At 42.3% G+C, this 27,851-nt stretch overlaps 1 protein-coding gene across 8 annotated transcripts in view; it reads left to right on the top strand.

The window, feature by feature from the left end:
- ABLIM3 (actin binding LIM protein family member 3) overlaps nucleotides 1-27,851 on the top strand; it is a 421,965-nt gene that overhangs the window by 348,324 nt on the left and 45,790 nt on the right. For all 8 annotated transcript variants that reach the window (XM_082254478.1, XM_082254476.1, XM_082254475.1 and 5 more), the window contains exons 9-10: nucleotides 17,643-17,714; nucleotides 22,490-22,645. In XM_082254478.1, coding sequence (XP_082110604.1) covers nucleotides 17,643-17,714; nucleotides 22,490-22,645 — 228 coding nt within the window. The remainder of the gene's footprint in view (nucleotides 1-17,642; nucleotides 17,715-22,489; nucleotides 22,646-27,851) is intronic.

Genomic DNA, 27,851 nt, shown 5'->3' with positions numbered 1-27,851 from the left:
ATGTTTAACCCTCTACAGTCTATCAGTCCATTATACTGCAGTTGCTTCCCTTTTAATATTTCTTATATTTAATACAATAGGTATACACAGCCTATTACTTTTCGGATGTGCACCCCAAAGCTCAAACACACATGTGTATATTTACAGTGGGTAAAAGAAGTATTGAACACGTTACCATTTTTCTATATATTTATAAAGATACTATTGACATGACATTCTCAACACATGTCGGTAACAACCCATGCAATCAATACATACAAAGAAAACAAAACAAATACGTTTAGAAATTAGGTTATGTGTTATAAAATGGAAAGACACCGGGAAAAATAATTGAACATGGTACACAATCCTTTGTTGGTAATGACAGCTTTAAGACGCAGGCTCCAGTATGGAGAAACTAGTTGCATGCATTGCTCAGGTGTGATTTTGGCCCATTCTTCCACACAGTCTTAAAATCTTGGGCCTCTTCTATGAACTGTGATCTTTATTTCTTTCCATTGATTTTTTACTGGATTCAAGTCCGGTGATTGGCTGTGCCATTCTAGCAGCTTTATTTTCTTTCTTTGAAACGAATTGAGAGTTTCTTTGGCTTTGTGTTTGGGATCATTGTTTTGCAGAAATGTCCACCCTTGTTTCATCTTCATCATCCTGGTAGATGGCAGAAGATTTTTATCAAGAATGTCTTGGTACATTTTTCCATTCATCCTTCCTTCATAGACATGAAGTTTGCCAGTACCGTATGCTGAAAAACAGCCCAACACCATGATGTTCCCAGCTCCAAACTTCATTGTTGGTATGGTGTTTATGGGGTCATGTGCATTTGACCTCCAAACATGGTGTATATTCAATGTTAAGTCTCATCTGACCAGACTATATTCTCTGAGTATTCCATAGGCTTGTCTAAATGTTGTGCAGCAAAGCTTCAACGTGCTTTTTCTTCAGCAATGGAGTCTTGCATGGTGCGCATGCATACAGGCCATGGCAGTTAAGTGCATTACTTATTGTTTTCTTTGAAACAATTGTACCTGATATTTCTAGGTCTTTTCTGAAGCTCTCCGCAAGTAGTCCTTGGCTCTTAGACAACTCTTCTGATAATTCTTTTTACTTCTCTTGTCAGAAATCTTGCGAGGAGCACCTGGTCGTGGCCGGATTATAGTGAAATTATGTTTTTATCACTTCTTGATTATGGCCCCAACAGTGCTCACTGGAACATTTAGAAGTTTAGAAATCCTTCTATAACCTATGCCATGAGTATGTTTTGCAACAATCAGATTGCGAAGGTCTTGAGAGAGCTTTTGCTTTTACCCATCATTACATTTTTCTTGTGTGACACCTTGATAATGAGACACCTTTTTATAGGCTGATATATTATCAGTTGAGACTGAACCAGCTGATATTAATTTGCACTGACAAGGGGCAGGATTGCTTTCTAATTACTGATAGATTTCAGTTGATGACTTGGCTTTCTATGCCTTTTTGCACCTCCCTTTCTTCATGTATTCAATACTTTTTCCGTGTGCCATTCCATTTTATTACACATAACTTTTCTGAACTTACTTGTTTTGGTTTCTTTGTATTTATGGATTATATGGGTTGTTACCAATATGTGGTAAAAATTTCATGTCAATAGAACCTTTAGAATATATTTACCTTGAAAAATGGTGACCTGTTCAATACTTCTTTTACCCACTGTGTATATATATATATATATATATATATATATATATATATATATATATATATACACTTTACACATACATACATACACAGACAAAACACTATCTTCTAAATAAACATTTTAAAATTTATTAAAAAATGGAAGATGTCAGTAGAGCAGTGAGCAGTAGTTTTTTTTTATTTTTATTATTTTATTTTTTTATTATTATTATTTTATTTTTTCTTTTCAATGATTTTTATTGAAAATTTTACAAAGTACACACAAAAGTAGTGCAAAATATACACATATAAAAATCAGAGCATAATAACTGTGAACAGTGGTACAACAGAGGCAAACATTAGCCTACACGGCTATAAAAGGTCAGCACAATAACATAACAAAAGCCTACACCCTGATAAACAGAAAACAGGAACCATAAGGTGTCAGGAGGGACCATTACCATGGATGGACAGGTCCAGCTAACCCGAGTTTTTGATCTCACTTGGTGTAAGTCCCAGGGCTAGAGGCCAGATTGTGACCCTGCATAGTCCTGCCCCAGCCTAGAGTCGGGGACAGGAGGTATAAAGCCGTTAGAAGACAGTACCACTGATAACCTCATATAAGTAACGGTGAGAAATTGTACAGAGAGAGAAAAGGAAAGAAAAGAGAGCCTCGAGAAAAGGAGAGGAAAAAGAAAAGAAAAAAAGAAAGAGGAATTGGTAGAATTGGACCGGCCCCCGCGCCCCGCCCCCAGACCTTCCCGAGTCCCTCAGGCACCCCCTGTGAGATAGTTAATCCACGATCCCCATACCTTGTCAAACCCACGCATTTTGTCCTCCAGTTGAGCTGTTAAGCGCTCATTAACCATGATCCAGTTCAGTTTGTGCCGGAGCTGCTCAAATGGTATAGTAGGAGACTTCCAGGATCTCGCTATTGTTATTTTCGCTGCAGTAAATATGAACGTTATGAGCCGCCTCTGCGCTCTAGTGGCTGTGTCTACCTTTCTGCCCAGTAGTGCTTGCTGAGGGGACTTGATTAAGTTTACTTGTGTGAGAGTGTAAATAAAATTGTACACTCTAATCCAAAAGCGTCGGGCCTTAGGGCATTGCCACCAAACATGAAACATCGTACCTTCTTGGCCACAACCCCGGAAACACTGAGGGGATGCTCCTGGCACAAAGGATGCAATCCTGGCTGGTACCATGTACCCATAAAAAAGAGGGAAAGGGGATTTGTGTTCCACAAAAGGGCCTGAATCAGGGGTCCACTAGGAAAAGCAAGGGTAACCCTGTGTAATTAACCTTCATTGGAGTCTGTCCTGGATCATGACCGTTGGTCAAACACTGGCATATAGAGAAGGAAAAAAGGAGAAGGGGGAGTGATTGATTGGCAGACCAAGGTCTGTCAAGCACAACCCCAAATACCAACTAAGGGCACTCCAGACAGATATTTGAAAAATTATCAAAATTTTATTTAGGCACGTATGCCTTAGCAATATAGGTGATCAAACAGAAAAATCAGTGTGGTAAACCAGACACTACATAACAACACAAATATTAAAATACATAAAATGATCATACATGCACAATTGATAGCAATAGAACCATCTCACAGTGTGCACAGGACCAGACAGGCCCCAGCATACCTGGTAAGCTGTATAACCTGAGTGGTGCTGTGCGAGGACCTCTTGATAAATAGCAAAAAACTCTCATGAATCCTGGTGCTGGTAGGCCTCTAAGAATCATGAGCACGATATAGTATACGTGGATGGATGGATGTTAGTGAGGCAACTGGTGTAAAAGATAAAGCCTGTGGATATAGGGCCGGGGGGATGTGCTGTAAATAACCTCCGGATGGTCCGTGATAACTCAGTCACCTAATAGTCCGTGAGCCAGGAAATATAGGTTGCGTCAATATTAAGAAGTGCACTGCAATAATAGAACAGTGGTCACGGTGAGAGATGAACAGACCTCATGGGTATCAGCTTCCCAAGCCGTTTGGGTGATCCCAGGAATCAGTCCGCCAGTGGAAGGGCCGTATGAGACTCAAAATAAGGGGGACAAGTCACTAAATTAGTGGATGGCTGGCCGGTCCTTTACCTGCTAGTTGCTGGCTGAGTGGGGATATGGGGATCACATCCGAGAGAGAGGCTGTGAGATGGTGTGAGGCGGCGGTGACCTCGTTGGACCAGATGGTCAGGTTCCACGCTGCCCTCCTCCGGGCGTTCTACCCATGCCTGAGGCTGCACCGGTGGCTGGAGGATTGACTTCCGGATCGGAGGTAGCCGCCGGACGTCACTTCTGGTTTAGCAATCAGCCGGGCGCCTGTAGGGGAACAGCCTGGAAAGTTGTGGATGGGGGGTCCCGTGTAGGGGGTCGGTCACCGCTAGTGCATGGAGGCAGGATGCTGGACGCTGACGCGTTTCACCAACTGCTACGTCGGTTTCCTCAGAGCTATTGAATGGGTAGGATATGCACCATTTTGTACCTTCCATAATTGGAGATAATTGATTTATTAATTACTGATGTGTAAGGATGGGTCCATACTGCGGGGCTGCAGTAGTGCAATTTCTCCACAAGATGTCCTCATATCACTACATCCAGACAATATATTCATGATGCAATCCACCATTCAACCAGCATAATGGCCAGCGATACCCCCTGGTAAAATACCAAGAGATGATGGCTGATCATCAACAACAACCAATTAAGATATAAATTTACATTTAAAAGTGTGCTACACAGAACAGCAACCACATATATATAATATGGTTTGGGTAAGTCTAAGAATTTACTAAACAATAACCCCAAACTCTAATAACTGTTTCCAATCACGTTGTGAGCCGTGAACAATTAAAGGATACTCATTAGTCTGGGGCTCTATTAGCAAAACATATCGTAGGTAGCACCATATACTCAAAGAGAGGAGGACAAGCGGAGAGGGGTCTACTGGTACTCACTGAGTACTCATTTTCCAGTTATGCGCAGACCTCCCCAAAGATTTGGGGGTGATAAATAAGGTAGTGGGAGAATATTATCGGGAAACAATCATCCTGTTATCGCCATTCCCCAAATGAAAAGATTGTGCATTCACACATAGATTAATATAGATCTATGGGGGAGGTACGGCTACAGAGGACATGAAGGCATCAGGCAATAAGGTAGGGTGATAAGGGGGATCAGCCTATGACACATAGCACATCCCATCCCAGACATCCCTATTTAACAGAGAATAGACAGGGATCCACAAATAGGTTCAATCTACCAACGATCAACCACTCATATGATGCCAAGCCCGAGGGCTAGGGGTTCAGGAAGGGTTGCAGGCTGAATTCAGCATTTAGACCTGCAGGCGATAAAGATCCCATCTTGTATATCCACATTTTCTTCAGTGATCCGACCATTCATGAGGTCGATGTGGGACTGCAACAGCGAGGGTAGCTGCAGGTCGGCAAAAAAGGAGTCGGCCAGTCCCCGATTGTACCGACGGTGGAGCCCGGTAAAGCTTGGTGTAGAGCCTAGTAAATTCGGACATAATTATTTTATTTTTTTACAGTTTTATTTTTTTAATTCTTTTTTACAATATAATTTCTTTACATTTTTTTAGGAGCCCCATTGAGGGGCTTTGGTGATATATCAGGGGTCTGAACAGACTGACTGAGGACAGAGATTCCCCAGTCCCTTTCTCTGGTTCCTCAGCTTTACTATGCTTCAGTTATGAATGGACACAGGAGTGATCGGTACCGATCACTCACTGTGTTCATTCAGAAAAGGAAGGGTCTGGTCAATTACATATTTACCAGCTCCTTCGCCTACTCTCCATCCCAAAACATCTACCCATTCAATGTATTTTTTAACATTGTAGTGTTCCAGAAAAAAATAACAGCTGCTTCAGTATTTTGTAGTTTACATGGGAAAAGAATAAAAGGTTCCCCAGCACAAAGGGCATAAATTCCCCTGGCCCTTAAGCCCTCGGGGTTGGCATCGTGGTATTCCAAGAAGTGCAGGGGCACCGTTTTGTTGCCCACTTTCTTTTTAATGTCCGCCACATGCTCCAGAATACGAGTTTTTAGTTGGCGCTTAGTCTTGCCTATGTAAGATTTTTTACAGGGACAAATGATCTCATAAATTACTCTCTCAGTCTGACAGTTTATAAAGTTGTTAACAAACTCTTTTTGGCCATTGCAACTATTGAAGGTTTTGGATTTGATTACTAGTTTACACATCAAGCAATGACCACACGGGAACATACCCTTGAGGCGTGGCAGAGATGTTAACCAATTCTCTCCATCACGCGAGCGGACAAACTCCGAATGGCAAAGAGTATCCTTCAAATTCCTTGCTCTCTTAGCCGTGAGTAGGGGCCGAGGGCCCACTATTCTTTCGATGAGAGGAGACACTGTGAGTACCTGCCAGTGCTTCAATAGAACTGCCCTGACTTGTTCCCACTGTGTACCATACGGGGTTATGATACGTGGGTATGTACCCCCAGTCGAAGCCGGATGTGGAACAGTATCTTCCTGACCTCCCAGTAAAGTAGACCTGGGTCTGAGAGCTACCTTTTTGCGTGCCTTTTTGATTATTTTGTGAGAGTATCCCCCCTCTTTGAATCGCTTATGTAGCTGTCTAGCCTCCGTCTGATAGTCTGACGGTTCTGAACAGTTTCTCTTGAGGCGCAGAAACTGTCCAACCGGTATGCTGTTGATCAGGTGTTTTGGGTGGTGACTATCTGCTACTAGTAGGGTGTTAGTGGCTGTATCTTTGCGGTAAGTCTTAGTTTTAAGCCTTCCACCATCAAGAGAAATAAGTAGATCGAGGAAAGGTAAATGATTTGTGGATGCCGTATAAGTGAGTCTGATATTACGGTCGTTTTCGTTTAACTCCTTCATAAATTGATCTAGTTCGGTGGGTGTGCCTCCCCAGAGGAGCAGGACATTGTCAATGTACCTCAGCCACATGTGGGAATGGCTGAGGTACATTGAGGATGGATAGACAATCTGCTCCTCCCAGAATCCGAGATGGAGGCACGCATAGGCCGGAGCCCACGGTGCCCCCATCGACGTACCTCTGACCTGTTGGTAATAAAGATTCAAGAATTGGAAATAATTATGATGAAGAAGGAATTCTAGGAGTTCGACCACAAACTCATTATGGGCACCAAGATCTGGGAATTTGCTTTCGAGGAAGTGCGTGACCGCCCTCAGGCCCCATTCGTGGGGAATCGACGTATATAGGCTTTCGACGTCTATGCCGACCAGTAATATGTTGGACATGGTAGGGGTCATTGAGAGTCTTCTTAGTACGTCCCTCGTGTCCTGCACAAAAGATGGGAGGGCGGTTACCAGCTCCTCGATTAGGGCATCAATGAATTTACCTGTTCTCTCAAGCGGGCCACCTATTGCCGAGACAATACCATGTACCAACGCAGGAGCACTTTATAATTAGCCTCAATGATTGAAGTATTAATTAGAGACCCGGAAGCCTCCTGGGCCATCGCATGCCAGTCCGCCAACTCCACGACCTCCCGGACATCCTTCTCCCACCGCTCCATATAGGGAAGCTTTAGGGGCGAGTCCGCAAGTATATTATAAATCATAGATATATACCCCTGTAGTTTGTCGTATTTACGGCACAAATATTCCATGGAAGTCATGGTAGTCAGGTCGGACAGGCGAGACAGGGACCGCAGGTAATGAACAATTTGTGCAAACCGATAGTACTCAGTTTCAGGCAGGGCATGCTTTTCTATCAGCTGCTGACGTTTGAGGATACCCCTATGGTCACAAAAATCCGCTATGCGGAGCAGCCCCTTATTCGTCCACCACTGGAAGGATCTGGGGGAGAGACCCAGGGGGAACCCGCTGTTGTTAAGAATAGGGGCCAAGGGGGCATGCAGGGACCTAAAGCCACGCGTCCTGGACAAGCGATCCCAAATAGCCAAGGAATGGGACAAGGCTGGGCATAGAATGGGAGGGCGATCCCTAGGCGACAACCACATAACATGGGAGACCGCCAGGCCAGGGACTGAGCTAGCCTCCAAATCCATCCAGGCCATCTGGGACCCCTCAGAGTGGAATCGCACCAGCTGGGATAGCTGTGCCGCATAATAGTAGTTCAGCAGTTCCGGTACCCCCAAACCACCCCTGGCTTTAGGGGTATACAGCGTTCTCTTGTTCACCCTAGGTCTCTTGTTCCCCCAGATAAAGGAGAGGATGTGACCCTGAAACTTAAGCAAGTCAGACCGTCTCAGCGCGACTGGCAGAGTGCGGAATAGATATAACACCCTCGGAAGGATGTTCATCTTGACGGAGTACAGTCTGCCAAACCACGAGGGGGGCTGAATCGACCAATTGTCCATGTCACCCTTCAGGCGTGTAAACAGAGGAGGATAGTTCTTCGTGTATAGTGTAGACAAGGAAGGTGTTAAATTGATGCCTAAGTAGGGTAGAGAGTCTATACGCCATTCAAATTTGAAAGATTTCCGTAGCGTTTCCACTGTGCCACCATCTAGGGAAATGTTTAGTGCCTGGGATTTAGTTTGGTTCGTGTGCAACCCTGAGACATGTGCAAATGTATCCAGTAGCGCAAATAAATTGGGTAAGGCCGTGATAGGCGAAGAGATAATGGCCAAAATATCGTGCGCAAAAAGGGCGCACTTGTGCTCCACGCCCCCGCACACTACCCCCCGTACGTCCGGTGAAGCGCGAATTTTGATGGCTAATGGTTCCAGCGCTAAAACAAAAAGGAGAGGGGACAAGGGGCAGCCCTGTCGAGTGCCTCTACAGATAGGAATAGAGTCCGATGAATAGCCCTTCAGCCTAAGTACCGCCCTAGGTGTACTATATAGGGCCCGTAACAGAGTAAGAAAGGGAGCGCCGAAGCCGAAACGGGTTAACACGTCGAAGAGGTATTCCCACGACAGGGAGTCAAAATCTTTATGGATATCTAAGGAAAGGAGCATACCCATACGATTGCTCCCTCCGTCCCAATCTGATTGAATAGCCGTGATGATGTCCACAACCCGTCTGGTCTGATCTGAAGTCTGCTGACCAGGGACAAACCCAGCCTGATCGGGATGTGTATAGCGAGCCAAAAAGGAGCTAAGCCTAGTGGCCATAATTTTCGCCAATATTTTTAGATCAGAGTTAATCAATGAGATCGGACGATAATTGTCACAGATACTATGATCTTTGTCCGGTTTGGGCAATACGTGAATATAGGCCGCGTTCTCCTGAGGCGGAAGAGATTCCCCGTCACGTAGGGCATTGAAAAAAACGCATAGATGCAGAGTCAGGACTTCCTGAAATTTACGATAATATACCCCGGAAAACCCGTCAGGCCCGGGGGCCTTAGTGGGATGTAACCCCTTGATCGTACCTCCTCTTCAGTGATCCGACCATTCATGAGGTCGACGTGGGACTGCAACAGCGAGGGTAGCTGCAGGTCGGCAAAAAAGGAGTCGGCCAGTCCCCGATTGTACGACGGTGGAGCCCGGTAAAGCTTGGTGTAGAACCTAGTACATTCGGACGTAATTATTTTATTTTTTTACAGTTTTATTTTTTTAATTCTTTTTTACAATATAATTTCTTCACATTTTTTTAGGAGCCCCATTGAGGGGCTTTGGTGATATATCAGGGGTCTGAACAGACTGACTGAGGACAGAGATTCCCCAGTCCCTTTCTCTGGTTCCTCAGCTTTACTATGCTTCAGTTATGAATGGACACAGGAGTGATCGGTACCGATCACTCACTGTGTTCATTCAGAAAAGGAAGGGTCTGGTCAATTACATATTTACCAGCTCCTTCGCCTACTCTCTATCCCAAAACATCTACCCATTCAATGTATTTTTTAACATTGTAGTGTTCCAGAAAAAAATAGCTGCTTCAGTATTTTGTAGTTTACATGGGAAAAGAATAAAAGGTTCCCCAGCACAAACCCTCGTAATCAGCAAAGCGGACCTGTCTAATCAGGTGTAGGTTTCAAAATAGAGATCATAGTTGCATGAGTATGCAAGTAGAAAGTAGTAGCACATGCTTGAGGTAAACACTAACACTGAACTTTTCTTAATTGTCCATGTTTGGTTTATTAAATATATCAATAACGCTCAACCCTGTGCTGGAAGAAACATACTCCCCCAGATGTTTACACTGTTCGGGGCACTCTCCAGCCTCGTCTAGCCGCAGCAGCTGTCAGCTGCTTATAGAATTTGACAGGCTACTGGCAGTGGGGTTGGATAAGGTTCCTTTGCCCTTAAACCGCAGCTAAACGCCAAAACCCCATGCACCTGCGATAAATACTGGTGAATTTGAAATGTTTACAAAATATTTAAAAAAAAATATTAATATCATCTTGTTTGTGTAGACCTCTACCCATTAAGAGATCCTTCACACACCTTCACTCCATTTCCTTTATGCTGTACAATGCAATTTCTGACCAGTGCTTAAAGATTTCTGTCCTGACCTACCCCCAGTCCTCTTTACTGACTCCTAAAATGGATAAAAGAAAAATTACTATTGGAAACATACGGGGGCAAGAAAAACGTAGGCCAGAATGTGACAATCATGGTTTTGGTGGAATTTACATAATGGATCACCCTGGATTCCTGGCATTCTGGAAATACATGGAAGTTTTTCTGCAGGTGCCAGATACACAGAAAGGGGTTCCCCTAAGTTGGGACTTTTTAGGCACATGTGGTAAAAGGATATAAGTAGAAAAAAATATATAATATAAATTTTATTGAATATCGACATACATAGATAAAAAACAATGTGCAAGCAAATAAAGAGCAGACAAAGAGAAATAACTCATAGCGCTTGAACTTTGGAACCCTACATGTTTCAAAGCAAAAATGCTTACTCCTTCTTCAGGGGTTGGTTCAAAGCGGTACTCTAGTAATAGATAAATTGATATGTAAGAGTCAAAAAATTAAAAGGGTTTTTTTGTAGCAGTGACTAATATAGTTCACATAGTATATGACAGAGCAAATGAGTACTTACAGGGTTAAATCTTAGCTGGGTTTAGATAGCCTGCACAAGAGTTAAAATCATCTGGTTGGTGCGAATGTATTTGGCGACATATATGGCACAGTGTTGTAGATGGATAAATGCACTAGTTGAAGGATAACAGCTGTTGGACCAGGTGAGTGCCACACAGACAAACTGTACATCTGAAGTCCTCAGAGGGGAGGAGCCAGGAGCAGCCTCTTGGGGTAAAAGATGTTGCCAAACAGGGATACTGCCGATCTGAAAGATAGGCAGATCAAAGGACAGATCAACTTTTTATTGGTAATCTAAATAGTAAAATAGCAATATTTGAATTGCAATATTAAAAAATTGTGAGGGGGGGGGGGCTACAAAAAGTGCCAAAGTAGTTAAATAGAGTTGTGTGATAGCACAAATGAAGCAAAGAAAACAATACCTTGGTGTTGGGAAGGGTTGAGATACCGGCGTCCTCTCCACACAGCAGCCAGCAAGGAAATGCGCTGGCTGTGTGTGGGGAGGGGTGCACTATATGAGTGCAGGCCGATTGATGAGAAATGGGATGCAGCTGGCATCGCAAGGAGGGCTTCCCGGAGCGCTGATGCCGGAGCCGCCCCCAAACCACATGTGTCACGAAACAGCGCGATGTGGTGTGGGCGGGATCGGCATCTGCGCTCCACCGGCACGGAGGTCAGAGCCGGAAGCGTGCGGAGACGCTGCAGCTACTGATTGGTCTGCCTCTGAACCAATGAGGCACAGAGGAGGTGGAGCATAGAGACCAAAACAACGCATCACACTGGGTGGTGCGTGTCTCCCCGTGCCGGGATGTACAGAAAGGAGGAGGCATGGTCATGACCCATAATATTAGCTGGGAATGCAGGTTTAGCACATAGCTGTAATTAATTGACTATAAGGGGCTAAATATGCCATATAACGAACGTTTAAGCCAAAAATCAAATAAGAGAATGATTAGCAATAATGTGCATATGTCGGCAAGAAGCAGCAACCAGATGTGACATGGTATTGAACACTGGCATACAATGACAATATGGATCAGCAGGGGAAGGAACAATATGGATCATGTACATACATAGTTTATACAAATTTGGAGAGACAACATTATAGTCGTGATTAAACACATGTTGGAGGGATCAATATTTTTATAACATTTGTTGGAAAGTACGTATGTATAATAAACATGGAATTATGTTACACAAGAAACAAACAATAAAAGCAAGACTAGTATAAGCAAAAGAATATGAAAAGGATAATACATAATTAGTGACTACAAAATGGTAGAAATGTTGGAGAAAAATAAGTGCATGAAGCACCAATATTAACATAATGGCATGGTACAAAAGGAGCATATACAAAACAATCATATACAAAACAATTGAGAAAAGAAAAAAAAAAAAAAAAGGAAAATGGCGTGTTGAGTGCTGGCAAGAAGTAATTATAGATTTTATGTTTCCATCCCCCCGGAGTTGAAGCCTTCAAGGAAGGGCTTGAATGACAAGGTCCCATTTAAACCCGGGGGCTCAGTGGCCTTGAGAAGATAAATCCACCTTAGCTCGAGCTGGAGGAGGGACTTGTTCCAGTCACCTCCTCTAGGGCCAGGGTGGATGCGGTCCAAGATCAAAAACTTGATCCTGGGCATTTTGCCAACATGTGCTGTGGCTACATGCCTGCCCAAAGGTAAATCAGGATCTGACTTTCTCATGCTCAAAATGTGGCGGTAGGCACGTTGCCAAAATTCTTGTTTGGTCTTGCCAATGTAAAAACATTGGCAGGTGCATAATAAAAGATAAACTACACCAATAGTTCGGCAGTTAGCGAAATGCTTTGCTTGATGGATGGTTCCATTGGGCAGTAAGGGATGTCTTTGTGTGTACATGTAGCCACAGTACTTGCAGCTACCACACATGTATGTCCCTTTATATTTGCAGCAGGTAGGCATTGTGTTGTCAAAGAATTCACTACGGACTACTCTGTCTCTCAGTGCAGGGGCCCCTTTAAAGGTGAAATTTGGTGAGTCGGGCACGTATTGACTCAGCACTGGGCACCTGCAGGTGCCAGGAGTCATTTTGCCATCTTTGATAACACCGCAGTTTATTTTAACTCTGGTTCTTGAATTTTAGTAAATGACAAATGCTTGGCCGATACACAACATCTAGCACTGCAAAATAGTGTCCTGGACCTCTAACACTTCTTCCTTTTTAGCAAAGTCAGAAAAGGGAAAGAAATCCACATGGAACCTGATATTCATATATAATAGATGCCCTCCTGGTTTAATGCATTCTGCACTAAATGCACAAATGAGATGTACACAGGATGATGCAACAAAATGTGCCCAAGTGAGAGAGGCCCAATTATCTCTTGTTCAGCTCAAGTGTTACTAATGACAAAATACTGTTTATTCCGGAATGGATTTAATGAATCCATTTTGTTCCAGTGCACAGGGGAGTTGCAGAGAAAATACTGGAGAGTCTATTAAATGTAAAAAAAAGTAGCTCATGTAAATGTAATGATTTATTCAGAATTTTGATCAAGCAGACAATAAAATTAGGAGAGTCACAGTTGTTCTTTTGCACTTTACTGTATACTTTCATTTGTTCTTTGTAGTTCTATCTACTTAAAACCTAACTTCAGCCAAATGTTTTTTAGTTTTCAAAAGATTTGGGGAGAGTTAAGGTTTTTATATCTGTTAACCCACTGCGGAGATGTCCCCTTGCTTACTGTGCCAATGACACCAGGAAAAGAAATTGGGAAAAACAGGAAGCCTCAGGCAGAAATAAAAACACTTTCAGAAGTTCTAACTCTTCTGTGCTTTGTGTTTTGGTTTTCCCCTGTAAAAAAAAATGTCCCATCACTTCCTGTTCTAACAGGAAGTGAGTGGAAATCTCCCCAATAGGGACACAGGCACCAACAATGTGCTGGTCGAGGCTCTTATCCTTCCAAGGTCTATCTAAAACAGAATAACATTTTTACTGACGTTGGACTTCTTTACTAGCACCAGGCATAACCTAATATAATTCCTTTAATGGAAGATGTGTTCGTTATGTGTTTTGCTATCCAAATGTTTCCATTAGTATGGTTGAAGAATGCTTATAAGTATAAACTATACTTTAAATTCTAGAACTATATTATAGAACTCTGATCCAAACCAAAACTCTTCAAATACTTTTCTGATGGTAGACCTGTGTAGATTTTTCACATTAACCTTTTGACAATTTTTCTGCAAGGGTATATACAGAATAACTGATTTTCTAAGTCAGAATCTTTTGTGGCATGCTTCAAGGTGCATGGGAGTCCATGGGATCATGCTGTTTTTGTATCCTTCTCAATCATTGCATCGTCACATGACTGACACAAGAAAACAGGAGGAAAGTTTCTTCTGGCTCATTTGAACAAAGCCTTATTTTTTCCTGATTATGCTCTGCTTAGGTATGAAACGCTTAGTAGTTTGCATGATTACAGATTTGTTAGAACCATGGTTACCCCCTGTGACGGACTGCCTGACACCCTAACTGGGTATCTCTGCCAAACTATAGCTTCCTCCACTCTGGAACCAAAATATAGCAATTTCATCCCAAACCTCCCTAATTACCAGACAGGACCAGTATATTAGGTTAGGACTGTAGATACCAAATTTACCCCAGGCATTATTATTATTTATTACACAGGATTTATATAGCACCGACAGTTTGCACAGTAACTTACAATATGAGGGAAGACAATACAGTTACAATACAATTCAATACAGGAGGAATTAGAGGGCTCTGCTCATTAGAGCTTACAATCTAGAAGGGGGGGGGGGGGTCAAGTGAAACAAAAGGCAATAGCTGTGGGGGATGAGCTGATGGAGAAAATGGAGGTACAGTTGTCAGGTAAGGGTAGGATAGGCTTCTCTGAAGAGAAGGGTTTTCAGAGATCGTCTAAAAGCTGATTAGTAGGAGATAATCGGACAGATAAGGGTAAGGAGTTCCATAGGATTGGAGAGGCTCTGGTAAAGTCCTGGTGGCAAGCTTGGGAGGAGGTGATGAGGGAGCTAGAGAGCAGGAGGTTTTGAGAGGAACGAAGAGAGATTTTGAGACTAGGCTAGTGATGTAGCTGGGGGCTAAGTTGTGGATGGCTTTGTAAGATGTTGTTAGTATTTTGAATTGAATTTGTTGGGCGAGCGGAAGCCAGTGGAGGGCTTGACAGAGAGGAGCAGCGGACACTGAGTGATTGGTAAGGTGGATGAGTCTGCCAGCAGCGTTCATAATGGGTTGAAGGGGGGGTAGCCTATGTAGAGGTAAGCCAATGAGAAGGGAATTGCAGTAGTCGAGGCGCGAGATGACCAGGGAGTGAACTAGGAGCTTTGTTTTGTCTTTAGTTAGAAAGGGGCGTATTTTGGAGATGTTGCGGAGGTTGAGACGGCAAGATTTGGACAGCGATTGGATGTGGGGCTTGAAGGAGATTTGTTTATGTATTCACAAAAACCTATGCCCCCTAGACAGGATGGCACACATTACAAGTCCCAGGAGAAACATTACATAAACTAATAAACAATCAGGCTCTGTTCACACATATGCAAGTTGGATGCGGGTTTCCCCACATCCAATTCGCATGACAAGAGAGTATAACCGGCTCTCAATGGAGCTGGTTCACAGAGCTCCGGGGGGGGCGGCCTAGTCCACATTGAAAAAGGGTCCTGTTAATCATTGTCTGATTCAGGTGCAAATTCAGGCAAAAATTCAAACCTAATTCATACCTGAATCGGTGAACAGGGACGAACCAGACCCCATGCTGTGAACCGCGGCCGCAGCATGTGTGGATGGAACCTCATACACAAGAAAACAATGGATTTCTTCCTGGCACCTAGCAGTCTGGTGATTCAACTATGTGAGAACTGATCACCTAAGAGCCCATTCACATTAGCGCGATTTGTCAGGCGACTTGTCAGCCTGAGAAGTCGTGGTAAGTCGCGGTCCATTGATTAGCACAGGACCCGTTCTAATAGGAGCGACACAAGTCGCTCCGACTTAGAGAAAGGGTCCTGTACTACTTTGGGGCGACCTCGGAGCGACTTGCATAGACTTCCATTATGTGAAGTCTCTGCAAGTCACGCCAAAGTCACGGTGCACATCGGTGCACGCGACTTCACAGGTCGCCCCCCAAAGTCGTGTCGTGCTAGTCTGAATGGGCTCTAAACCTAATTACAGCAAATAATAGTTGTTGCCAGGAAACCTGTAACAGAAAATAAAGTTTAACCCCACATATAGTGGAATTCACCTACTGCATATAACACATGGCTCCAGGATAATAGTTCCAGTATGCACAGTATGCCAAGGGGTCAAAGAAACAATCCCTCCAGCTCTAATTGCATGGAAAGGGTAGCTGGTATAATTATTGGCCGGCCAGGTACTGAATGAAGTGAAAAGGTTTCTTGTACCCCAAGAGTGGGGTCTACTTAGTCCTGGGTCCATCGTCATTGGGAAGGAGGCTGGCCCCCAGGCCCCTCCAGGAGCCCAAGTCACAGGGGTTTCCATAGCACCCCCTAAACATTAGAGTGTATGTTCAGCTAAAACATTCCTTTCTTTAGTTTCAGATAGAATTGGGAATGATTAGAATCCCTGTTGGGTTCTTACTACTATCAGGATCTCAGTTGGAGATATTTCCTCTCACTTACTGTCCCAGTAACAACGGTTTTACCAAGCAAGAAATGAAAAAATGTGCAACTGCAACATAGACAGAAATATGTTTCTTTTATGGAAAAGCTAAAACTCCTGTCAGCTTCATTTTCCTGTCCCTGTTGCTAATTTTCGAACTCTAACCCATGTTAAAGTATAAGTAAATGCAAAACTTTTCTTTAGTTTTGGACAGAGTGGTAATGGATTACAACCCCTGTCAGATTTTATTGCTGTCTGTGCCCCCCGTTAAGGAGATTCACCCTCTCTATTTTTCCTGTTTACCATTATTATTGAAAATGAAAGAAAGTACCAAATTTTTGGTTGTCTCCAGAATAGTAATATAGGGGGAATCTTCCAAAGGGGATGTGTTCTGGTGAACTGGGGGCCCCCAAGAAATCCCCTAATTTACAGGGATTTCCTTTCACTTCCTGTTTGACTATGAGACAGGAAGTGAAGGGAAATCTCCCCAATGGGACACAGATGGCAAAAAAAACAGGGGTTATAAGTAACCCATTCTTACTTTATCCAAAATGAAAAAAAAAAAACATTTTGCCTATAGTACTTTAAAAATTCAATTGATTACAGATCAATAGCATTAACTAAAATTTGCATGCAAATATGAAAAGAAGTGACTCATCTTATCAGAGGGAGTCTTATCAGGAGTCAGTCCAATGTTTCCATCATACATGGCTAGCTGGAAAGACACTTTGCTATGCTATCTCTTTAGCCAACTCATACTGCTTTGGGAATCCTTTGTTATGTGTGTTATTTGTATTTCTACATACTGAAATATTTTGAAAATGATATAAATGCCAGTTTAAAATGCATAAACTCGTTACACATATATAAAACTGACCCAAAACTCTTATATTGTCACTTTAAGGAGACTTCTAAGATAGAGTAGATATTGTTGTCCGCTGCCTGCTGTACTCTGCAAGATTACTCCCCACTTTTTATAACCCATTCATAAAATGCAGGCAACAGTGTGGGGCCTTTGGTGTCCTAGGGAGATCTCTTCTGCCTAAGGGAGCAGAGAGAACTCTGTCACTGGAGATGGGGCTGGCCACATGGGTTTGACAGGGTTTTTCTTTTATTGGTGGTATGACCATGCTAAGGTAAATACACATTTTTAAATAAACCTTCTAGTGAGGCCTATTTGTAGCATTTACATAAATGGGCTACTGAAGTTGCCTATCTGTAGACATGTATTTTTAATCTTGTATCTACTGTATGTGTGATTGGTGGCACCATATGTCCCATGGTTGAAAGCAGTAACATAAAAAACAATTGTTTGAGTATTCATAGATTATGTTGTGTTGTTTTTATGTGTTCACAGTACAGAAGAGCTTCTGAGACTTCAATCTCCCCTCCGGGATCCAGCATTGGCTCTCCCAACCGGGTCATTTGTGTAAGTGTCTTGTGCTGATACTGTATACATCAAATTTCCTTGGAGTATTTGTGGGAAAATACATTCATAAATAATTTGCTTGGCAGGCTTTATATTTCCTGTTTTTCCCACTTGTTGGCTTTTATTTGCATATTAATTCATATTTGACCTGCTTACAAGCTATGCTTTGTTTTGATTGTAACCTCTACAATTCATGTTATTAGAATGATAGGGTGTGACAATGTGGATGACTGATTGGGATCTTGCACTACTACCAAAAAAAGTACACAGCACAAATTTGTATTTAGTCATTAGTGACTTCTGAGTTCTTTTTTCAATAAAATTTGAATGACATTACACACACATCATGCAACTAAATCTTCCCTTAAATAATTTCTGAAAACCCATTTGCAGGCTTTCTATTTTGTAAATTACAGTGTAGTGGGCAGCTTTGAGTGGATGTGTACAATGTTACAAATCATGTACAATTAACTGAAACCTGTATAGATAGAATATGTGTGCTGCCATTATTGCCCTCCACTTCCAAATATAAGCTATTATCCTGCTCTAGTAACTGCTTCAGTACATTCTGAGCCACATAATCTGAAATAAACACGCATTTCAACTTCACTCTGGGTCTACTTTGCTTGCTTGTTTAGGGTCAGTAACGCAGAAACTAATTAAAATGAATTTGTGTTTTGCCCATGTAGGGCAGGGCAACAGGTTTATTTAATGCCAGCTGAACTAGTAGCTTATACTTTCTTTCTCTTCACTCCTTTGCTTTTCTGTTCAGCTGCAGCACATGAAGAGAGAATGCCTTGTTTAAGCTCAAGGCCAAAGCCTGGAGCTTACATGGGGCTGGATACTTTCTCCCTTTCGGCGATATAATATGGGAGGAAAGAGACTTGAGTCACATGCTTCCTCATAACCCAAGTGGCAGAGAGTGGAGATAAGGTGAATATAAGCTGACGTGGTGCCCCCATTATAGTGGATCTGGTTCTTTGCCCCCATGGGCAAACTCAGTGGCAGAAAAGTTACTTGCATTTTTTTAAAGGAGGGCAGCAGAAACGGCTTGCAGTTTCTTTCAGTTTCAACATAGCTTGTCTTTTAAGTTATATTAAAGGCTGTTTTTAAAATAAATAAATAAATAAAAAAGAGGTTATAATTGTCTGCTCTTTGCAAGAGGAGGTTGTTTACCCCCTCTTTTGGCAGCCCCCTCCTGGCGCTATCCACCCCCCCCATCCTCCAGGTGCCTCTTTAGAAAGCCGGGTGCTAAGGAAGCACGGAAGCACCCATGCAGCTGCACTCCCGACCTGGGCTATGTTCATTCATAGACACACACAGCACTGGTAGGCCACACCCCTGCTCTTTCCTCAAAGGAGTTTGACTGACAGCAGAAGAAGCCTATGGATGCCGCTGCCTTGGACATTATCAAGACGCCAGTAGAAAACTGTAGCTATAGAAGGAGTTTTTCAGCATTTTTGCAGTAGTATTTTTTAGCTTTTTTTAGCAAAACTATACTCCACAAAAGCTTATGGCTGTTAAATGCTGAATAGTGGTGTTTCTTTGCATTTATAAGCTTTTATCAGAATAAGAGCTTTTTTACAGCTGAAAAACTCCTCTCAAAACCCACTAGTTCTGGGGTTTTTTTCCAACCAGAAAATGCCCTTGCCAAAAACTGCTGATAACAGCCTATGTGTGCATAGACACATAGGATAACCTACTGAGGAGTTTATTTGCTACAGAAAAAAAAAATCTGAAGCCAAAAACAGCAGCTGTAAGAATGTCCAGTGTGCATTAGGCCTTAAAGTAGTTCTAAAGGCAAAAGTTTTTTTATCCTAATGCATTCTTTGCATTAAGATGAAAAACCTTCTCTGCACAACTCCCCCTCTTAGCCCCCTAATCCTTACCTGAGCCCCATCTCGAACCAGCGATGTTGCATGAGAGCCTCCGCTGTCCAGGGAATCTCCCTCCTCGTTGGCTGAGACAGCAGTGGGCGCCATTGACTCCCGCTGCTGTCAATCAAAGTCAGTGAGCCAATGAGGAGCGAGATGGGGCAGGACCAAGCTGACGCTCCATGTCTGAATGTCAAGCTGCTTTATTATGTAGAGAGAAAGGCAGCCGCACTCAAACTTGAAGGTGCAAAATATAAAATCTGTTTATTTGAATCCAAAAGTTAAAATCAATCCAAGATACAGTCCATGATACAGTCAGAGACAAGGGATGAAAGCATAGCAGTTGACGCGTTTCACGGATAAACGTCCGCTTAGTCGTAACCAATGATTAAATGTCAAGCTGCTTGCTGTGAAGGCACCCGGCAGAAGGGAGGGTCTAGGAGCACCGGCGAGGGACCCAATAAAAGAAGGATCTGGGCTGCTCTGTGCAAAACCAACTGCACAGAGCGGGTAAGAGCCGGTTCACACTGGGGCGACTTGTCAGGCAACCTGGTCGCCTGACAAGTTGCCATGGGTCGCCTGCCCATAGATTAGCACAGGACCCATTCTAATAGGAGCGACACAAGTCACTCCGACTTAGAAAAAGGGTCCTGAGCTTCTTTGGGGCGACCTGCATTGACTTCAATGATATGACAGGTCGCCCCGGCAAGTCGGGTCGCTGCTATGTGAACCGGCTCTAAGTATAACATGTTTGTTATTTAAAAAAAAAAAAACAAGTCTTTAATATCACTTTAAGTGTCTTCTATGAAACCAGGAAGAGAGAGGGGAGCGGTGCTGGAACATAGACATCACTAAAACGACAGGAGCCAGGTAAGTGTTTAGAGATTGGGGTGGATAGGACAAGTAGTGGGGCATTTTTAACCTTAATGCAGAGAATGCATTAAGATAAAAAAAAAACATTTAAAGTTTAGGACCATCTTAATTATTGCTACTACTATGTAACTCTCACTTTCATCAGCAAGCAACCTTGGATGAATGAGTTGAGAAGACAGATTATAGAATATTTAAATAGAGGTCTCCCCCATGGGTACTTTAGGGTCAGGTTCACACCTATGCAGGTTGCAGTTGGTGCATATTCCAGGTGCATTTTGAATTTTAAATACACGTTTTTGATCCATTGAAGTCTATGAAGCCAAAAATGAAAACTCTGGTCCCTGGCCCTTTCCATAAAATGCACAGATGTAAATGTGACCCATTGGAAACCATGTTAAATGGTCTCTAGTGTGTTTCAGCAAAACTGAAAATGCACTAAAAAAATGCATAGGTGTGTTCCAGGCCTAAAGTGTAGAAACATACTGAGTTGTTTTTTTAAAGATGCAAGGCCTTTAAGGGATATCCAAGCCTGAAACAAAAAGTTACTATTTTGCAGATTACCAGCCCTTGATGTGAGGGATGAATTTGTTTTCGTTTTTTAGCCCAAGAAGATTTTCATAAAATACAGAAAATACCTGTTGATCTTGCAGGAAATGCAGTGTGCTTCCTGTGAACTAAACTAAAAGCAGGAACATTGTTGCCTGCCTGCCTGCACATCTATTTTCTGTAAACTACAAATTTCCCTGCACCATTTAACGTAGATGAAGAGAGGAAGGTGTTTTTTGTAGTCCAAATCTGAAGGGCAGTGTGTTACAACCCTGACAACCTCCATAGATACAGTACAGTGAGTGAACGCTGTCACCCTAGGGCAGGAGAGATGTTATTCGAAGTATCACCAGATGAAAATAATGCATAAAAGGCAATATGAAAAAGAAAATCAGTGCAGCCACCATATTTTAGATCTGGTAAGCTAGAATATATTTTTGTTTTGGAGTTTAGATATGCTTTACCTTTGCTTCAACACTGTAGCTTTAAAGAAAAGCCAGAAGTGCCATCTTACTGTCTGTGTTCTAATAGATTCTCCTAATATGCCAGTGGATGGTCGCAAGTCAGCCAACCCCACTATTCTTGAAACTGTTTAATTTAAGGATTTGTAAAGGCTGAAGGTTTTTTATCTTAATGCATTTTATGCATTAAGATAAAAAGCCTTCTGTGTAGCAGCCTCCCCAGCACTCCCTAATGCCTTCCTGAACCCATTCTCTGTCCAGTGATGTCCATGAGTCCCTTGGCCATCCGGAACTCTCCCTCCTGATTGGCTGAGACACAGCAGCAGAGCCATTGGCTCCCATGGCTGTCAATCAAAGTCAGTCAGCCAATCAGGAGAGAGAGAGGGGGCAGGCCAAACAGCAGCTCCGTGCTGCTTGCTGTGGGGCCCTCGACTGAAGGGAGGGGCTAGCAGCAGCAAAGAGAGACCAGAGAAGAGGAGGATCCGGGCTGCTCTGTGCAAAACCAACTGCTCAGAGGAGGTAAATATAACATGTTTATTAAAAAAAAAAAAAAAAAAACAAGACTTTACAATCACTTTAACCTTAAAAGGAATTGCCTTTCATTGAAGTAAAAATGTATATAGAGAAGATTTCATAGTAAACATTTTATTATAAATTGAGTAGGGTCATAGTATTTAATTACACATAGGTTTGTAGATATCTATGGCCATAACTCATGTGTGTGTATGTACTGTATATATTATATATAATATAATGGCCAAGCAATTGATTATATTTTAAGTGTGGCCGACTGTGTACTGGCCATATAGTGATGTTAGATCTCATCCAATCGCAATCACATTTTCTCCTGCATGTTTCCCTGACTCATGTATATTGTATATTGTTGGCCCTTACAGCCATATTTAATGAGCAGTGTTCCTCCTCTTGCAGCCTCCATTGGGTGCTGTAAGAAGGGTCCTCTCTGGAAATATGGGCTCTTGTCACCTCTTCTTTTTTCCCTTCTTTTCCTCCTTTCTCTCAGGCTAAAGTAAACAATGAGATTCTAAATTACAAGGACTTAGCTGCTCTTCCTAAGATTAAAGCAATCTACGCAGTGCAGCGCCCTGACCTCATTTCTTACGAGCCTTATAGCAGATACACGTCGGATGAGATGCTGGAAAGATACAGCTATGGGGAGGTACAGAACCAATGTTAGCCCAATGATGCTGCCAGTCTACTTCCTGCCATGCCTTTTTTCCTTTACCATTGACTACATGGTTCTACCACAGAGAAGGTTTGGACATGTCCAATTGTTGTTGACCTACAATTCCCACTCTGCAATGCTTACAAGCAATGACCTGACATTCAAGCATGCTAAAAGTTGTACCTTAACAACAACTGAGTAGAACTATGTACCACTTGCTATTCAGTGGTTTCTGTTGTGTTTGTATAGATTTCTCGATCATGAAAGCTAATGTATAGTCTGATACAATGGGTTGTATTTAAAGTGGAACTTTAGTTAGAAAGTTAAGCCCTGATAGATCATTTCAGGCTGGCCGCTTTTGCAGGTAAAACCATGTAAAAGATTAAAAATAAGTGCCTATTCTGTTTAAAATCTAGTAATGCACCGTTTTATCCTGCTCTGCACAGTCCTGTATTATCGGTACTGTGAGGATAAAAATTGAGTCACTAGAGGCCGTTCTGCCTCAAGATTTACTGCTGAGAAGTTAGAAAACAACAGGAATGACATAGACTGTGCTGAGGGGACACAGATTAGGGAAAGAGGAAAGGAAAGCAGGAGAGGTGACAGGACAAACTCTGCTGCCAGGGAGACACAAAAGAAATTACTTTTACAAGGACAGTGTCCTCTCTTATCTCCCTGATATTCTCTATTTTCTGCCAGCACTATGAACTTCAGCACTGAAAAGCTGCCGTCAGCCTTCCTCTCTAGCTGATCAAAGACATACAGTCAAGGATAGAAATGCACACATTTTAACCACTTGCCGACCTGGCTTTTTCTGGAATTTTTTTCTACAAGTTTAATCAGTATTTTTTGCTAGAAAATAACTTATAGTCCCCAAACATTATACATTTTTGTTTAGAAGAGACCCTAGAGAATAAAATGGCAATCGTTGCAATTTTTTATGTCACATGGTATTTGCGCAGCAGTTTTGCAAACAGAAATTTTTTGGAAAAAGTACACTTTATGAATCAAGAAAAATAAGCTAAATAGTTACCCCAAATTGTTGCATAATGTGAAAGATGATGTTACGCCGAGTAAATAGATACCTAACATGTCACACATTAAAATTCTGCACGCTTGTTGAATGGTAAAAACTACAGTACCTAAAAATCTCCATAGGCGACCCTTTAAGTGCCAGTTTAGAGTTACAGAGGAGGTCTAGCACTAGAATTAATGCTCTCAGTCTAATGTTCATGGCAATACCTCACATGTGGTTTGAATACTGTTTACATATGCGTTCGTGACTTGCATATGCATTCACTTCTGCTTACGAGAGATGGGGGGGGGGGGGGGGGGCGCTTCCATTTTTTTTTTTTTAGTTATTTATTTTACTTTTTATTTTTACACTGTCTGTTTACATTTTTTTTTAATCACTGTTATTCCTATTTCAAGGAATGTAAACATCCCCTATAATTGAAATGAGGATGACAGGTCCTCTTTATGAAGAGATCTTGGGCTAAAAATTTTTTTGATCTTTCGCTTTAAAAAAAAAAATGATATTCTTTCAGCCTGGACCATAAGTGATGCAATGACGTTGCTCCTGTCCTCCATGTCCTCCAAGGCCATGGAGTTATGTTAACCCTTTCATCGCTTATGGGAGCAGCCAGCTGCACCGTCGAATAGTTTCTCGGGTGAACCAGCAGAAGCGATAACTAGGGGTGATCGAACGGTTCGGGTCGACCATCGGTTCGACCCGAACATTGACTGTTTGAAATTCGGCCGAATTCCGAACTTTTTGCTGAAAAAGTTCGGAATTCGGCAACCAGAACCGACCAAAATGCAATGGGACAGGAACTGGGCTTTAAAAGCCCGTGATTGGACCAGAAACATTAGTAAAAGCCAATTGAGGGGGCAGGAGGATGCTAGGAATGTGATTGGAGTGACTAGGGGGTCCAGAGGCCAATCAGTAGTGAATACGCCCCCCAGTATATAACATAGCCCCGCCAAATCTCTAGCACTGTAATACAGAGGCTGTGGAAGAGAGTGGAAGCAGTTCTGTTTCTTCTGCTCTCAAAGTGTCATTTAGCAATTATTAGTGTGAGGAAAGGGATATCTAGTGTAGTTAGGGTACTATATACCACTATAGTTAGATTCAATAATCTAGTTTCTGTAGGGAAAGTGTTAAGTGTCAGGGTGACCGTAGTGTAGTGTAGGGTGAACTGACTGACTGCTATGGCAGGGTGACCAAACTCTTCCATGTCAGGGTGACCGCCATAGAAAAAAGATTGTTTGTCTTAGAATTGCAGCAGAGCAGGGATAGGGCTCCGCTACTTTCACACCTGGCCTTTTTTGTTGCAGGCGTTTATTGGGCTTTATTATGGACGTCTTTGGAGGCAGGCATGACATCTGAACTTCTGTGTAGGGGTATATATACACACACACACATATATGTATACATACACATACACACATATAGGTGTGAAAGTAGCGGAAACCTATGCCTGCGCTAATGAAATTATTTGCAGGGATGTGGCTCCGCTCCTATCACACCTATATGTGTGTATGTGTATATATACATATATGTGTGTGTGTGTATATATACCCCTACACAGAAGTTCAGATGTCATGCCTGCCTCCAAAGACGCCCAAAAAATGCCCAATAAACGCCTGCAACAACACACCTGGGCGTTTTCGTTGCAGGCGTTTATTGTGCATTTTTTGGGCGTCTTTGGAGGCAGGCATAACATCTGAACTTCTGTATAGGGGTATATATACACACACACATATATGTATATATACACATACACACATATAGGTGTGAAAGTAGCGGAACCCTATGCCTGCGCTAATGAAATTATTTGCAGGGATATGGTTCCGCTCCTATCACACCTGTATGTGTGTATGTGTATATATACATATATGTGTGTGTGTGTGTGTGTGTGATATATATATACCCCTATACAGAAGTTCAGATGTCATGCCTGCCTCCAAAGACGCCCAAAAAATGCACATATATATATGTATTGTGGTCGGCAAGTGGTTAACTGCAGAAAATGACATATAGTTTTAGAGACTAAGGCAGGCCATACATGATTCTTTTTTTTTTTTTTTTTGCTCAACCAGCGGGTTGAATGAAAAAAAATTAACAGATTCCCAGATCCGCACATTCAAGGTGGATTGGTGCATCACTCCCGCTGAGTTGTTGTATTCTGACAGCAGGAAGCCTTCCCCACTGGCAGAATACAATGATCAGTGTTGCCGGGCATAGCCCAACATGCTGGTTGTAAATAGATTGACATGTGTACATGTCTAGCCCATACATGGATAGAAATTTAGCTGCTCCCTGCTGAGACTGGAAGAGGGGGAGAGATTCAAAAGAGGAAGTGACTGCTCTGGGCTTTAACAAAATGGCAGCCTCCAGCAAGAAGAAACAGGAGCAATGCAATTTACAGCACACACTTATTTTAGTAGCATAATTATTCATGTGGAATGTATGTTCTGTTAAAGAACATTAATTGTTATCAAACTGTTATGGGTAAAGTTTCACTTAAAAAAAAATAAAAAAATTGCTTGCTGTTTGTCCAGCAAATCTGTTGGTGCTTTTGTTCTGTGCAAGTGGGGCAAAACTAAGCATTCTCCTCCTACAGGTGGAATGTTCTTCATTTATAATAAAAAAAAGAGTGGTTTGGGAAAATACAGCATTAGGCAAGTAGATGGTTCAGATCAGTGTTTATTCCCTGTGAGCCTCAGCTTCGTCTAGAATTTGCCCCATTCGCACAGAAAGAAAATATCAGCCATTCGCTAGACAAATAGCTATGCATTTTTTTTTCTTTTATAAATACAACCCATTGTTATATCAGTATAATGATTTATTAGCTGTAGCATCATTTTCACTAGGGCCTAGGGTCTTCATGACAGTAGTTGTGGTGTTTCAATGTTCTGTCTGCAATGTTCAGCTACCTTCTAGCTCCATAAGCTCGAGGGCTTCTAAAACTCTTGGTTTTATTCCTGAAAATTGAAGCTGAGGTAAATTAGATATTTTATCATGAAGCCTGCATTAGAAATCAGACAGCAGCACTCTGCTTACACCCTCAGTACATTTCCTATGGTAAAGGGGGTTTGTGCTGCCACAGTAGAACTAGTTTATATGCTGCTGTAGAATATCGATGCAGGTTTTGTTTGCAACAAAGCACATTTCAAAATCGATTCATGCCAAAATATTTTTTTCAGTTTTGCATAGAGTGGAAAAAAATTAAATAAACTGCCAGTTTAAGTGCTGATTTCCTGTCCTGGTGACAATATGTTAACAGAACAGGAAGTCAGAAAATGTCCAAGAAGGACACAAACAGAAGAATATCCATTTTTAGTAAGGGTCCTTTCACATTGTCTGTACACTAAACCCTCTGGCAGCTGCCAGTTTGAGTTGACACTTGCATCACACAGTTCCCTTCTTTTCTTTTCTTTTTTTTTGAAGTGTACAATGTAACACTTCTTTTATGTCACCATGCAGCAGCACAATTTGTTGTGCTGTGATGTTGTGCCTACCGGTGCTGCAATTTATCGTAACTCACTGCGCCACACCTCCGGGCTGCGATGCAGTGCAAACCGGGTACACAGAAAACAATTGTTTTCGACTTACCCTAGCAGTGACCAGCATTCTTCCAGTGCAGAAAAATGCCAGTCACTACACTATGTGTGAATGATCTCAAAAGGAAGCCTAGATCTCCTGCCAGCTTTGTATTGCTGATTGTGTCCCTGGAGGTTTTCCCTCACTGCCTTTCATCAACAGAACAGGAAGTGAAAGAATATCTCTGCAACAAGGCCTCAGACTACAATAACTTTTTGGAACCAAAATGAAAGGGTCACACCACTGTTAAGCTTAATGTACACTAGCAACTCCTAAACTTTTTTTTTTTTTTTAAGTTTTTTTTCCTGGCGTGACTTTGCAGCGTTTTGCATTTTTCTTGTGGCCGGCGGTCATAATAGACTAGGTGTACATGAAGCCTAAGGCTCCATGTACACGGGACGTTGTTAAAAGTCCCTTTGAATGCTGGAATTTTTAGGACGTTTGAAACGTCCGTTCGGTCACGTTTGTACCCGCGTTTAGTGGGCGTTTAGCGGGCGTTTGCGGGCGTTTGCGTTTAGAACCGTTCCTAGAGGTCAAAAAAATTATTCCCCTTTAAAATGGAAAAACGCGAACGCCAAACGCGGGTCATCGCGT

This window comes from Pelophylax lessonae, assembly GCF_965119305.1.
Source record: "Pelophylax lessonae genome assembly, chromosome: 4".
NCBI lineage: Eukaryota > Metazoa > Chordata > Amphibia > Anura > Ranidae > Pelophylax > Pelophylax lessonae.
This window is presented reverse-complemented; position numbering and strand designations above follow the sequence as displayed.